Consider the following 16,154-nt stretch of genomic DNA (forward strand, 5'->3'; position numbering starts at 1 on the left):
AAAAGTAATTTACCTATGTTTTTCCAACAATTTGTTATCAAGTTACATAAGAGTGACAATTGATTATTTATGCTTTACTATTTGTTTAGTCATTGTTGTTCTTGTAAAGATTTCGTTTAAGTTCATAAAAACATAATTAAATTTGATGTTGTTCATATATTTTCTCTACAATTTCATCATATTCCTCAGTTTATATCTTAAGCTTTGAAGTCATAACAAATGAATTATAACGAACAGTCGAATCAGGACACATAACGCTAGATAAAAGAAGTTAGATCGTTTCACTTTTGACATGTCACACCCGCAAGTTTTCATGAGAAACAATATGGATTTATCACATTTGCATTTCCTCAACTTCAATTGAATCGATTTATGATGTACAATTCGAAAATTCTTATCAATAACAAGATAATGAGAGGAAGGAAAAGAAGCGACAAAATAAATTTATACTCGAGCGTGAAATTTAAATTAGTCTACGCAATGTGGCCGGATTAAAAATAGGAGAATCCGTAAAAGTCTTTTTGAATGGTTTGATACAATCTAGTGATGAAATTAATAATTACCGTTAGGTACAACCTATGGAATCATGCTAAATTATAATATCTAACATGGCACCGGCATAGTTCGAGAAATAGTCAGCTATAATTATTTTTATCGAGAAATAATATATATCAATCTCCATCATCATACGGGTTAACTTCAACTTACAAGTATCAATCGACTCATATGGTGGATGATACATTAATAATATAGCTATTTGAACTTAAATATAGTAACATTTGAGTTGGACGTAAAATGATGTAAAAATATCGAATTTCATCATTCGCACTAAACTGTTTCCTAAAATATAGCCACAAAGATGTATCGAACAATTCACATTTACTCTTACATATGTGAGTCGTGATTTTTTTCTTGTGAACATCAAATGTAAGAATGAATTAATTAATTTTGATGTGAAATTATCCATTGACTAAATTGTCTCACTTTTACCCAAAAAAAATTTACATATTGAGCATTTGTCACTTCCTGATCAATTTGAGAAGTTTTTTATGAGTATTAGTGTGAATTTTGAAGCTTCTGAATTACAAGGACTTAGATGATATTTTCTAGAAATATAGTACAAATAACAATGTGTGTCATAATCATTAGTTTACAAACTTGTGACTTCGATTTTTATTTTAATCGTCGTAACCACTATAGTGAAGAGAGCATTTTCAGCTATGAATATTATCAAGAATAATCTTCGTAATTGAATTTGAGATGAATATATAAATAATATTTTAATTATTTATAACGAAAAAAAATATTTCGTAGCTTATGGAATGAAGTTATTATTAATTATTTTCAGAAATGTCAAGTCGTAAAGATCGGTAACATCTCATTAACTATCATTCACTCGATATTACTTTGTCTTCACAACATAGCAGTCACGTCCTACAAATTATTATTAATGAAAAACGTATATTATCTTAATCTTAAATCTTAAATCTTAAATACACTAATTGTGCAATTAATACGTGCCAAACACTCCGCTTCGTATTATGTATTAATCTTAATTTGTCTTCTTTTATTTCTTATTTGCGTCGACCCATGATTGAGTCAACTTCTTGTTACATAGGAAATTAGGAACATATTTTATAAAGGGGAAAACATTAGTATATACTCATTATTAATGATAATTATTGCTCGGGGCAGATAAAATAAATATTTGACGAATAGAATCGATTTAAAAAGAGCATAGAATTAAATTAACTCATACCAAAGAAAAATGCGCAATGTTTAAAAAATAGTAGAAATTAATATATACTCAAGAAATAAGGAAGAGAGTCAATCTTATAAAAATAGTAAATTGTTGGATAAAAACAATTAATTAATATTATTTTGAAAGTAAACAAAAAAAACATAAGAATCATTTATCATTAAAATATTCAATTCGTGCCACAAAAAAAAAATTTTTATGTTGCTATATAAGTATAATTTGAATATTAATTTCACGTATTGAGATTTCTAATCTATCGAATCCTAGTGTCTTAATTGTCACCGGATGTATGTGTTACATTCCAATAAATATTTTTTTTCCTAATATTTGTTTGATAATTAATTTAAGTCTATATATATCTATAAGGTTCATATTAAAATTATACAGAATGAAGTTTAATAATAAGTAGTAGGGCTTACTTGTTTATTCATACAAAATATCCAATATTTTAATCGAATCTTTCTATCCGTTTCTTTCCCAATATCGTTTTCAGACAGCGAAACAATAATAATAATTAAAAAAAAGGGACCGACCTATTTATTTGAAAAAAAATCGATAAAGATGGATGCTGTTAATTTATCATTCGAATAGGAAGTGATGAATTAATTTAGCATAATATATGTTAATATTCGGGAAAATGAGAAAATTCTTGGTTTAAGTCGACATATTTTAGGTTTTAATATTCTAAATAGTCATGTTTTGTCGTGGTGGTGGCACAATTATTTTGCCTATTTTGACTATGAAGTGAATATGTATGAGAAATATATAATTTTTTTTGGTGTAGGAGTGACGGATACTGTCCGTCAATTTAACTCAAACAATAAATCTAAAAATAATAATCGTTTAAACAGTTTTAAGAAGAGATCTTTATACTATAATGAAGTATTTCATTCATAAGAAATAATTAAACATAAAAATTTGGAATATATAATAAACTAACCAAGAAGGTACATAATAATTAATATATTTTTATAAAATTGGAAGCAAACTCTTGGGTTTTTTTTGTAAAGAGAAGTGTTTTTACTTTTCGTTTTTCTTTTTCTTGTTAGCACGTATTTGGAAAATGAATTTTTGGTTTTTTTAAACAAATTAACAAGTGTAAAGTGATGTTTTGAGAGTGGAAAATTATCTTCTTCTTTTTTTTGGGAATCAAATAAACCAATGTTGTTTATCATAATATAATAAAAGCAAAAATGGAATGTAATATGAATAAACCAGGCAAGACGGATGGAATTTTTAGTAAAATACGTATAATAAAATAAAAAGATAACTTCTATTGTATAAATGGGGAAAAAAAAAGAAAAAAAGAAGAAGAAGACAAGAAATAGAAACATGGAGACCTTGTTTCTAGTTTCTTAACCTCTTTTTGATAAATAATGATTTTTTAAACGGGATTGATATAAGACTGTACACAAAAACTCTTGTGAGACTGTCTTACAAATCAATTTCATGGGTCGAATATTTTATTTGGGTCATCTATGAAAAAGTATCACTTTTTATGCTAAGAGTATTACTTTTTATTTTGAATATAGTTAGGATTGACCAGTTTCACAGATAAAAATTCGTTAGACCGTCTCACAAGATACTTACTCAAGAATGTAAGACATTAGAAAATATTTTATGTGAATAGCAAATCCATATGAGTTTTTGTAAAGATTTCAGTTGTTATGAAGGATTTCATTTAAATTGTGTATTTTAAAATTTGTATTTGAAATAACTCTTATACTTGATGATTTGATTAATAAAAAAATAAATTTAAATTGAAGAAGATTTATTTGAAAATTGAAACACATTGAATTAAAATCGTAGTGAAGAGAAGTTGAGTGTTAATGAATCCAAATCCAAAGCCATCGAATCAAGTCATAGCATTCAAATACAACCTAATATTTCTTTCACAATATTATGTGTAATAATCAGTTTATATTTATGATTATATATAATTGTGTTAATATGTTAATATGATTAATTATAATACATAATAAGAATCTGGTGAGATGATATCACGAATCTTAATTCGTAAAACATGTCAACTTTATCCATATTTATAATAAAAAAATAATATTTTTGATTTTTCATAGATGACTCTAATATAATATATGTCTCACAAAATTAAATCATAAGACCGTCTCATATTAATTTTTGTAAACCTATATATACATACACATACACATACACATACACATATATAGTATATGAATGCATTTATATACATTCTTATTTGTATGTATTTATTTATTTATATATCAACTTAGTCGTTTGTAAGTTACTTTTTGCCCATAAAATCTGGTTTGAACGAGGAAGAAATAGAACTCAAAATCCACAAAAGAAAGCGACGATCTGTATAGCCTCTCACTTCTTTCTATAATTTTTTGAGACATTTTCTATTACTGGTAGAGACGCTGTTAACGAGTTTGGTGCTCAACATTTGAGGGATTTTAGATTCCAAAGAGAGATGGAAGCTGGCGGCGGCGGCGACTGTACAATCAAAGCTGTGACTCGGAGGCGGAGCGAGAAGCCATACAAGGGCATAAGGAGGCGGAAGTGGGGCAAGTGGGTGGCGGAGATTCGGGAGCCCAACAAGCGATCAAGAATCTGGCTGGGTTCCTACAACACCGCCGAGGCGGCGGCGCGGGCCTATGACACCGCCGTGTACTACCTCCGGGGCCCGACGGCGAAATTCAATTTCCCAGATGAGATCATCTGCTGCGGTCTTAAAGACCTGTCCGCCGACTCCATACGGAAAAAGGCGGCGGAGGTGGGAGCCAGATTCGACGCAGTCCAGACGAACACATTGTCCGCGGCCCCCGCCGCAAATGAGGAGGAGCGTGCTTCTCAGTCGCTGAAACCGTGCTGGTTTCAAGAACAGATTGATCTGAACAAAAGGCCGGAGCTGGAAGACCCCACCATTGACGAGGGTGAATGGCATTTCGAAGTGAAAAAACATATTTAAAATTTCATAATTTTTAAATCCAAATATGATGTATAAATTTCAAATATCTTCCTTCTTTATTATCCAACATGCATCATATAATTTGATTTTGTAAAATCTCAAATTCTCATCTATTTGATAATTTTTGTTATTTTTAATTTAATTATCCGCTCTGTCTTATAATATATAGTAGTATAAAATTTGGTCCTTATTACTCAATGTCACATGCACCTCGTAGTCTGCAGCCGCATGCCATTAAATTTATCTTGTTTTTTGGATAAGGGCAAAGGTTGAGTGGGATGTTTTTGTATCGACATAAAACCAATATTTAAAAATTGGATTTTATAAAAAATTTATCGTTATTTTCAATACGATATTATAATATTTATTTCCCTGACGAGTTTTAAATCAAGTTTCTTGTGAAAGTGTAAATTGTTAATATATAATAATTACTTTACACACGTGATGTGTGTGTACAATTTTTTTTATTATCGATGGAATAAAGTGAAATTTGACAAATTATGGACGGACTAAATTGATATCTGAATTTTTAAAATAAAAAAAATAAAAATAAAAGTGTGTGTTGAAATTAAAATAAAAATAAAAATGTAATATTAGTATCATATAAGGTTAAAGTTGGAAGAAAAAGTTGGTGTCCTTCCTAAATAGTTATTATGATATCCTCAACTTTAATAAAATAACTAGTAACCGTGGCACACGCGTTGCGTGTGTCCTGAATACGTGTGGCTAATATATTAAATATTCATGATATTACAACATAATGACGTCACAACATAAAGAAGAGAGTTTATTTTTCACAGTGGCTAGTTTGGAGAAGAAATAATATTATTTTTCACGTGAACAGTTTCCTTATGACGGTGAATATAATATTATTTGTTAAGAAAAAATATAATATAAAAAATAAGAAAGGGTAAAATAGGAAAGAAAGTTTTNATATCATATTGTTTACTTTTTAAGTCTAAACTTTCATGAAATTTTTTTTAAAATTTACCCAGAATGTTTCTTATCATAAAAATATCATTCCATTTTATTAACTCATTATTTTTTTGATGTATTTTCAACGTGAGACTTTGATTATATTTTGAATATTGAAGAAGAAAACCAAAAAAAAAAAATGAATATTGAAGAAGAAAACCAAAAAAAAAAAGTATATAATTTGTCATCATGTCGTTGATTACAATTATATTTTTGATTCGTTTGAAGAAAATTAATGATTGAGGGGAGGAGGAAGTGATCGATGGATCCAACTTGGGGTGGTGGAGTTGGGGACTGGGGCACAGCAATGGAAAATTAGGGGCCACCAATTGCTGGAGTTGGTTTCACGAGTAGCCAAAGTTAATATATACTAAAAATAAAGTATAATTTTGCATTCACACATATAAATCAGTCGACTCGATCTGCCGAGTAAATGTAATAAAATCTAAACTCAAATTGTAAAATACGTCGAACTTCAACCCCGCGTCAACTCACTTGCACCACACCTTCAACACGTTGGATTTTGCTGCAACATGATTTTAGGATTTGTATGGGCTCCTCGTAAAATTTACAGTACCATAGACAGATCGGATTTTACTATTATTCATTAGGTGAATTTCAGTCGACAACCGTAAATTTTATAATAATATGGGCCTATTATATTGTATGAGTAGGTCGACCTATGTGGAAGAGGTCTTATGCAATTGTTTCAAAGTTTGGATATGTTAATGTGTGTCAAATATCTGACTATGCTACATCGGATATTGGTCATTGGGTGAATCGGGTCTGAGCGTGGTGGGCAATCACATCGGATCGGTATGTTTGCTGTCCTGATATATTGGATTTTTAGATGAAAATCCTGGGCTCTGATATCTCTGCGCACTTTTAAAAGAACGGAGAAAGTTGTTAGGACGTCGGAATATAATCCGGTATGACCACTTCGATGTTCAAGTGTGTTAAGTGCTTTTTTTGGTATATATAGAGGGTGTGTGTATTTATTGCAAGATTATCTGAATGTCTGATTTGTCAAGCGAATCAAGTATTTATAAGAGATAAGTTAATGATGACTTTATTTTCAGTGCTCAACTACTACTTATGGCGAGATGATCTCCCACACTCTGTTCATTGTCACTGAAAAGTCTGACAACCCATGCTCGCTTCAGCCAAGTTACATCACCCCTACGTGTGATGAAAGACTTCATAATGATGATTAATTCACGGTGCCTCATATATGTGATGTTGGAGATGACACATGTATCCGGATGTCCGAGTAAATAAACGTGATGTGGACCACTGTCTCTTGGTTATATTACTTGAGCTCGTACTATCCGAGCTCTTGCTCCCTTCTTCTTTCCTTGCTTCATAACTACCCAGAGCTCGGACTGAAGATGACCCGAGTATATTATTTGAGGGTATCAAATATATTTTATTTGTGTATGCATAATCATCATATGTGGTGAATCCTACTTATTTCTTTTTGGACCGGTTTTAAATGTCTTTTACTCATCCAATGGACGAGACTACATCAAGAGTAAAACTCTCAATAAAAAGTATAATCTTTTCCATTATTTACATATATACTTAATATTAGAGTTTAATATATATTGAACACGATAGAGATAATCTTAGAACTCAATGTCCTCGTAAAATATAGTATACTTGATGATTAGACATTTTTGAAACTAAATCCAAACAAGCATACTTAGGAAAAATCCATAAAATTATTTAGAAACAAAATAAATTTAGAGAAATATCCTCTTACATACTTTCGTTAAGCTTGTAGACAACTCATTCGAATTGGCAACATATATCATTTTTGTGATGCAAGTGGGAAATGGGAATTGTCCTCAGTACTAGAATATGGGTATTTTTCCCTCGTTTGGTTTAAAGATTAGGTATTTAAATTTAATTTTAAATTTTAATTTTATGAGCAACAACTAGGTGACGGTTGTGGGCACCGTTGGCGGCAGAAATGGCGGAAAAGAATGGAAAGAGGTCACAATTCACGTCAAATCACTTTCCCCTTGTTTACACTATTTGAGCTCCCACGATCTTCAATCCACTTCACCAAATAGTTTATTATTTTTTTTTAAAAAAAAATTGCGATATTTTGACAAATTGATTAATATGTCTAATATTGGATTTTTTTGTTGTTTCATATGATTGGAATATATCCATTTCCACATAGGATAAAATTATTTTCACATATACGCACTATCGACTATATTGATAAAAGGATTAATTATTTAATAGAAAGCCTTTACCTTGATGTAAATTATGCAGTAGAAGGACAACCAAATAAATTGTGATGTATTATATTAAAATTTTAAATAAAAAATATTAATTGATTTTTTGTGAGACAGTTTCACGAATTTTTGTTTGTGAGATGAGTCAACTATGCTCTTTCATGAATGTCCTAAATAGAATATATTTCTTACAAAATTGACTCGTGATACCGTTTCACGGGAGTTTTTTTGTAAAAATATATAACTCTAACTATGCGTAAAATATAAATTTCAAAGTTTAGCAATTTTAAATTTAAATTTCTAGTTAGAATTCCCGAAAAGAAGATATATCTTATTGATATGAATAGTATATATCAAAATTTTAAACCATCATCTACTATACAGTATCATATATGCACTTTTTGAACTCTCTTCGTTCCAGTGTGAGATCGATTCGTTCACGTTTTTCTTTGTCTAGAAGTTAGTCAAAAGACGCTTATTATCTATACAATCTCTTGACATCAATGATCATTATGTCTTTTTCGGCTCAGGGAGCCACACTAATGAAAAAAGGATCCGATGTACTTTACTTATTTTATTTTTATCACATCGAGATAGTCTGGTAAAATCCGAACTACACAACTGGATACGAACGTTTGAGACATTAATTTTTTAAAACAAAATTAAGTATAAAAAAACGTGTTTATAGATTAACCAATATATTTCAAAAACATCTCACCAACTGCACTCTTAGGTTCCGCTTGAATTGATGAATTTGATCCGACAAAAGGATTTAAATGAAATAACATTAATATTGATTGTATTTGTAATTTGTCAAAATTATCATTGAAAATTTTAAACTTGATATAATATTTTAGCATAATTTTCACTCTCTTTACCGTTTAGTTGGGCTTGAACTGATAGATCTAATTGAGAGAAATATATTTAATTGAAATGACATTTATTTTTTGGTGTATTTGTAATACATCTTAATTATCATTAAATTGTTTAACCTGACATAATATTTTACCCCAATTTTTATCTCTCATGTTGCACTTGAAATGATGAATTTAACTGAGAAAAATAAATTCGATTGAAATGACTTTAATCTTAATCATATTTGAAATATATCGCAATTATCATTGTACCAATTAGACTATTGATAAAAAGTTTACAGATCAATTACTATTTAATCAAAAGTAAATGTACCAAAAAAATTTATTTGCTCGATACGGAGCGAGAAGCAAAACCAAAAGCAAATATTGAATAGCTTCTACCTTTATTGGGCTGAAAAGTTGGACTAATGGCTCTTATGGACATCAAAACAGGGCCTGGCTTGGTCCCAGTTTTATTGAAGGCCCAATTTAACTGTAGAACGTAGTCAAGACCATCACAGTTCTTCCACTCATTTATTTTTATATCTATACTATATTATCAAGTGTGAGACCATTAGAGTAACTATTTTAAAAGATACCAAAATATTTAATTTCATAATTATCGTTCTTAGGCTACTAAAAACCTCCTCAAGTCACTCTATATTTTACATAGAAAAAATATAAACAAAACTTTCATTTTAAATCGAACAACTCTTCTAAATTAAAAATAATTTCGTGTTAATTGTTCAGTATCATTAGATCAAATTAAAAATAATAATAACACATGCAACGCGTGCACATCTTTTACTAGTATAAAGAATCTTCCTCATACTGATAGAAGAAGACACAATCTTTTTTTTCCCAAAATTATCCTTATATGATATAAATATTACATTTTTGTTATTTATTTTGTTTTATTTTTTTATTTCAACTTTCGATAATTTTTAAAATTATGATATGACTCTCATATAAATATAATCAATTCAAATGATAGTCTGATCATTTATTAATTTTTACGACTATAATATTATCCTTGTAGAATATAAATCAAATTACTTAGCAAAAAAATATTGTACACGAACGAACCACGTGCACAAATACACTAGTATAAATTAACAGATCTCGTGTCTCTCATGTCATTTTGTATTCTTTGTTTTTTTATATTTTTAAAACATACCATTTATATATATAGTATTAATTAATTCAATTTATTATGCTTATAATCATATCAAACACTAGAATACAGTTATATCGTGAAACTCTCGTAACTAGCAGGAGTGAGTCTCATGTGAGACCGTCTCATGGATCTTAATCTGTGAGACGGGTCAACCCTACCCATATTCACAATAAAAAGTAATACTCTTAGCATAAAAAGTAATACTTTTTCATGGATGACCCAAATAAGAGACCCGTCTCACAAATATGACCCTTGAGACCGTCTCACACAAGTTTTTGCCAACTAGCAGAGATGCTAAAATGAGTTAGGTTTGTCATATCGACTCATTTTGCGATATTAAATAGATAAATTGGGTTGAAAATTTCCAAATTACACCTAAAATTGGCTTGACATGTCGGCACACCATTAACAAAAGTTTTTATGCTGTATTATATCTGTATTATTTTTATTATGATTGAAAATGATCGACTAGATATTTTAAAACCTTATATTCTGAAAATTGAGACAAAAAACATTAAGGGTAGACTTGCGATGGATTTGAAATCCATGATATAGACATAAAATTTTATTTTACAATAAAACAATATTATAAATCTAAATCTACACTTTACTTATTTATATATTAATAATACAAATTAGAATATATTTCTAATGACATCATCATTAATAACCTGAAATTCATAATAATTATTGTGAAAGTGACGAATTTAATGTATGTAATCTTATTTCTCTAAACAATTAAAATATATTTGAAATTCATCGATTTGTTTAACCTCAGAAATTAGTTGGTACATTCCATTTGTGGTTATTGTAAGTAGAAAAATGTTTTTGCTTTTCGATTTGTTAACGTCGGAAATTTGTTGTTTAAGAAAGAGACGGTTCTTTCTTTCCAGTCTTTCCGCATGAACATATGAATCAAAATGTCAACTTTCGAATTAATTAATTGGTTGACTAAAAAGTTTGACTGCGTGATCTTGAATGTTTAGCGGGTTCACATGTGTGGCATAACTAGTAAATGAACCCGCTATCTGCTAAATAATTCAATCCGTGAAATTACAAAATTTCAAATGTTTTTACAAATGACAAAAACTTGTGTGAGACGAATCTTTTATTTGGGTCATCCATGAAAAAATATTATTTTTTATGCTAAGAGTATTACTTTTTATTGTGAATATCGATAGGGTTGACCAGTATCATAAATAAAGATTCGTGAGATTGTTTCACAAGAGACATACTCTTTACAAATTCGTGTACAAAACATTCAAAATAAGGTACTGATATATGAATTAACGATTCTATATGCAAACTATGATTTTTGAGTATGTATTTAGAAAAAAAATTTGTTATTGTAGCATTCATTTATAAATTTTGTAAAATTTATTTATAAATTTTGGTACAAAACATTCAAATCGAGGCACTAAAATATGTACTAACAATATCAATGAACTCAAATTGGGTATGAAAATTATTATCTTTTATTTTTTCAAGTTCAAATAGTTGAAATGAAAAACCGTGTGAGTCCAATGAGCTGAAACAAAAAATTCTGACAGATTTATAGTCAATTTATGTTTGAATATAGGAACTGCAGAACAACTTACCCTTCATATAAAGCCCAAATATACAATAATATGATCCATATGAAAAATATTTATAATCTATTGGTTAAAATAAGGCGATTTTATCTCTAACTTTCAAAGTTCCATAAATGTCATTCTCGATTAATCAATGAATTCATACACATGTTTTTTCCTTGTTAATACGACATGTATTTCTAGTTTTTGGTGATATATTGCTCCGATCGCACAAAAAATGAGTTAAGTTCGTGAGACCGACCCGACACGCAGTATAAAATATCCGTCAAATGATAGACCAGCCCATCCTGCTAAATCAAACGCAAAATGATTAAGCCCATCGAGCTGGTTTGTCTCTGGATCGAAATTTTAATTTCTCGAACTCCCCGTTGACCAGGTTTTGAGATGTCCGTTCACAACAATATTTAAAGCCTAGCTAGAGTGATTAAAGGGTAAATGAATCCCAGCACATATAGACTATAAAGGGAAGAAGAATGGTTAAATGGAACACCCACCGCAGGCATTTATAAATGGAAAAGATTTCAGAAAACCATGTCTCAAGTATTTAGTACTTGATTGACCATTAACAAAAAGGCATCCCTCTAGTTTTAGACAATTTGAACATATGTGGTATGCTATTTTGATTTTTTTACAAGCTACTTCTTATAAATCTTATGTAATAGTACGTGATATATAAACTCGTGATATTATAAATAAGAGATATTTATAAGAACGTTAATATATATAAATTATTTTTTTTATAAAAGTAATCATTCTTATAATATCTCCTCTTTTATGAGAAAATAAATAATGAGTAGATATATTGTGAGAATGTTTCACATATCTTTATTAATGAAATGGATCAATCATGTTCATATTTACAATAAAAAAATAATATTTTTTATAAATAACCAAAATAGAATATTTGTCTCACAAACTTCGTCTCATAGAAGTTTTTGTGATAAAATATATTTAACGAAATAAAACTCAAACACATATTAATTTGATGGTAAACAAATTATTTCAACATGAGTATGTATGTATGTATGTATGTATGTATGTATGTATGTATATACACACACACACACACACACACTAACACTTGTGTCATGATGTAAGCTAGATATAATATAGATAGGAAAGAAAAATCCCCTCTATGGAACCGTTGAAATGGGAATTTCGACACATTTTTCTTCTATACTACAAGTACCTTTTTTGGGCAACCCTATGATCATAGGTTTTTAATGTTCTTCCAAGATTCAACTTACAGTTTAATCGAAGCATTTTTATTATGCAATATATATAGGCTGTATCAGCAAAGGGTAACATATACAATACTGTCATTTCTCTTTCCTTCAAGTGGAGAGATTGGATCAATACTTTCTTCGTTGTAATTTCAATATATTTTTGGGGTTAAGAATGTGGGATCTCAACGATTCGTCGTATGAAAGAAGGGAAGATAACTCGGGGGGATGTTCTGATGAGAAAGGAAAACGGGTCGGATCCGTTTCGAATTCAAGTTCTTCGGCGGTAGTTATGGAGGAGGTTGCGGATGAAGAAGATGCAGCAGAGAGGAACGCAAGAAGAAGCAGTAAAATTTTTGGGTTTTCTGTGGCTAACAACAAAGGTGATGAAACAGGTACTTGCTCGCCGGAAAGTGAACTTCCGGTGACCTGGCAGTTTTTCCCGGGAGGTGAGTCTGGAACGGGGAGGAGTACTGAGGCGCCGCCCGAATTTCCGAGAGCTCACTGGGTGGGAGTTAACTTCCGGAAATCCGAGTCAGGCGGAGGCGCGACAGCCTCCGGGAAAGCCACGGCGGAAGTGGCACAGCCTTTCAAGAAAAGCCGCCGTGGACCCAGGTCCCGGAGTTCTCAATATCGTGGTGTCACGTTTTACCGGAGAACTGGCCGCTGGGAGTCCCATATATGGTATATTTTTGTCTGCAAATTAATGACATCTTGTATATCTATGTTATATTATATTATATTATATATATCTATATCTATATCTGTACTTATTTTATTTATTATTTATTTATCCTCTTAATTCAGGGATTGTGGAAAGCAGGTTTACTTGGGTAAGTTTTCTAATATACGTTCATTGATAAATAAATTTTCTTGAAAATATCTTTTCTCGATCCAAAATAAACGTAGCAAACGAAGGCTTATCCTCATGAGAATTCTCGATCAACAATGAATTCTGAAAACTTGAGTTTTAACCTGTACAGGAGGTTTCGATACGGCTCACACGGCGGCCCGGTATGATCCTCCGTCTCTTCTGCTTTCTCTCGCTAGAACATATTAAAATCAAATGAAATTGTCCCAAGATTTCTGTTATATAACGAGTAATGTAATACTGCAGCGCATACGATAGGGCAGCCATTAAGTTCCGAGGAGTGGAAGCAGACATAAACTTTAGTTTAAATGATTATGCAGATGACTTGAAACAAGTAAGTCATCTGTCCGACATATAGAAAGGGAGACGAGAAGAAAATGATTGTATATATGCCTCGTGTTTGTGTTTTCATATCAAATTTGTTGTATTTTATGATCAAATTCATTAATTATTTGGCAAAATTATTTATTCAAAATTCTTTACAAGATCAAATCCACTTTGAAAATCGGTCAGTTGATTACAAATTTGTGATTTTAAATTAAAGAGCGAGACTGTATTTACCAATATCAAAGCACAGAAAACATTCTGTTTTCATGTTATCTTGCACAGTATTTTTCCTTACCTGAAACAGTTGTATTCTCGACATTTTCTTTCGTGGATCCTATGATCAGTGTTGTTTGAAACATGGGCTGTCGATATATATATAAATTCTATGGTGCATAATGCAGATGAACAATTTAACAAAGGAAGAATTCGTGCACGTACTGAGGAGACAAAGTAGTGGTTATCCAAGAGGGAGTTCCAAGTATAGAGGTGTTACTTTGCATAAATGTGGCAGATGGGAAGCTAGAATGGGCGAGTTTTTGGGAAAAAAGTGACCCCCATATTTTTATTTAATAATAATATTTAATTTCTGGAAGCTTTAACTTATTTATTCAATCATTGATTCAGGCTTTATTTTATAGGTACGTTTATTTGGGTCTCTTCGACACTGAACTTGAAGCTGCTAGGTGGGTCTGATTTGCTTGAATAATCAGGATGCTATGCTCTTTCAAACACTAAACAAAAAGGAAATCTCTACGCTTTAGGACTAATATATTAATTACACCTTCATAAAATACGGACTTTCCAAAACGATAAATTTTTTTGAGACTGTGCTTGGATTTGTTTCTTGTGATATATATCGTAGGGCTTATGATAGAGCTGCAATCAAGAGTCATGGAAAGGATGCTGTCACTAATTTTGATCCCACCAGTTATGCCGATGAACTTAAAGTTGCAGGTAAATAATTAGCTATGTGAATATTTGATCAATTTCCAATCCTTAATCATAAAAAAAAGATAATAAAGTCTAGAAATTCTTTTTTTGTACTCCAGAGGAGAGTACTTCAGCAGACCACAATTTGGACTTGACCTTAGGAAATTCATCAGCTCCGAAGCAAAACTGTCGAGATTCTTCGACCAAATCTGAAGTTTCTTGGAGACGCCAAGAATCATGGCCCAAGGTTAATTTGTCCAACTTTTAGTGTTTGCCATCTCAGACTAGACTATTTTGCGAAATCCCATGAGTGTAACACTGTTTCCAAAATGGGAAAAAGCAGCCTAATCCCGATTCCTGGAGGATGACTTCAGCAGAGCAAATCGATCATGGAAGGTCACAAAATCATGTAAGTTTCCAACTTTCAGTTATATGAAAAAATCGATCATAACCCACCTAGGTTCAACATATATCTCACAGATTTGGAAAAAAATATGACAGATTTATAAGTTGCCTCTAGTGAGCGGAAGATACATCGGAGGAGAATTTTCAGGTCCAAGAAGTGATCGGCAAGGGCAGACGAATAATAACCAAACACAATTATTTGCCCATGCTGCAGCATCATCAGGATTCCCGCAGGCACAAAATCTCAGTGGAATCCATCCTCTCACGAGACCCAATTAGTCGATTTTTTTTTTGTTTTCTACCATGCCATTTTTCTCGATACCCTTTTCGAATTATTTTTTTTTTCAAATTTTACTCGTGTACGTAATTTTTTGAAAAAAAAATAAAAAAAATTCGATTCGGTCATCGGACCAGCTAAATTTCTAGATCCACCTCGAACATTTTAACTCGGTGGAAACATTATGTAGCTTGTACATGTAACCCTAGTTTAGTTTTTCATAATATTCAATCTTATGAACTTTCAATATCACAATTTTTCCATTTTTTTAGACCGAAACCGAAACCGATAATTAATTAATAAAAGGGGCTAATAATAATAATAAAATGTGTGGTTTTTGTCATGTGAAATTTGAGTGGATATAGAGACGAGTTGTCACCATCTTGTGTGAACTTGGAAGCAGCAAAATTTGATGAGCGAAAACAAATTAGACAGGGATTGCTATTATGGCGAGAGGGACTTAACCTAACTCTACTAAAGTCTCAAGGACTTCGATCCACCTATATTCCAATGTATTAACTCGTACTCTATTTGACATATAATAATGTACACCAATTCTTTTAATTGA

At 30.9% G+C, this 16,154-nt stretch overlaps 2 protein-coding genes across 2 annotated transcripts; both read left to right on the plus strand.

The window, feature by feature from the left end:
- The first annotated feature begins 4,003 nt into the window (after window positions 1-4,003).
- Window positions 4,004-4,848, plus strand: LOC140959810 (ethylene-responsive transcription factor ERF011-like). Its single transcript, XM_073417824.1, has one exon. It carries the CDS (start codon window positions 4,212-4,214, stop codon window positions 4,707-4,709), a length of 498 nt encoding a protein of 165 aa, XP_073273925.1. The 5' UTR covers window positions 4,004-4,211; the 3' UTR covers window positions 4,710-4,848.
- A 7,801-nt stretch (window positions 4,849-12,649) lies between these two features.
- LOC140959512 (AP2-like ethylene-responsive transcription factor TOE3) lies at window positions 12,650-15,833 on the plus strand. Its single transcript, XM_073417383.1, has 10 exons — window positions 12,650-13,460; window positions 13,584-13,609; window positions 13,760-13,790; window positions 13,894-13,981; window positions 14,376-14,521; window positions 14,613-14,657; window positions 14,837-14,928; window positions 15,024-15,151; window positions 15,248-15,313; window positions 15,406-15,833. Exons 1-10 carry the CDS (start codon window positions 12,952-12,954, stop codon window positions 15,586-15,588), a joined length of 1,314 nt encoding a protein of 437 aa, XP_073273484.1. The 5' UTR covers window positions 12,650-12,951; the 3' UTR covers window positions 15,589-15,833.
- Window positions 15,834-16,154: the final 321 nt, after the last annotated feature.

This window comes from Primulina huaijiensis, chromosome 15 (assembly GCF_012295235.1).
Source record: "Primulina huaijiensis isolate GDHJ02 chromosome 15, ASM1229523v2, whole genome shotgun sequence".
Classification (NCBI taxonomy): Eukaryota; Viridiplantae; Streptophyta; class Magnoliopsida; order Lamiales; family Gesneriaceae; genus Primulina; species Primulina huaijiensis.

What these genes read in the sequence shown, in the direction of transcription:
- LOC140959810 (XM_073417824.1), top strand. Translation starts at nt 4,212, where the DNA reads ATGGAAGCTGGCGGCGGCGGCGACTGTACAATCAAAGCTGTGACTCGG.
- LOC140959512 (XM_073417383.1), top strand. Translation starts at nt 12,952, where the DNA reads ATGTGGGATCTCAACGATTCGTCGTATGAAAGAAGGGAAGATAACTCG. An exon ending in TGGAAAGCAGGTTTACTTGG is followed by an intron (nt 13,610 to 13,759) that starts GTAAGTTTTCTA and finishes TAACCTGTACAG; the next exon opens with GAGGTTTCGATACGGCTCAC. An exon ending in ACTGAACTTGAAGCTGCTAG is followed by an intron (nt 14,658 to 14,836) that starts GTGGGTCTGATT and finishes TATATATCGTAG; the next exon opens with GGCTTATGATAGAGCTGCAA.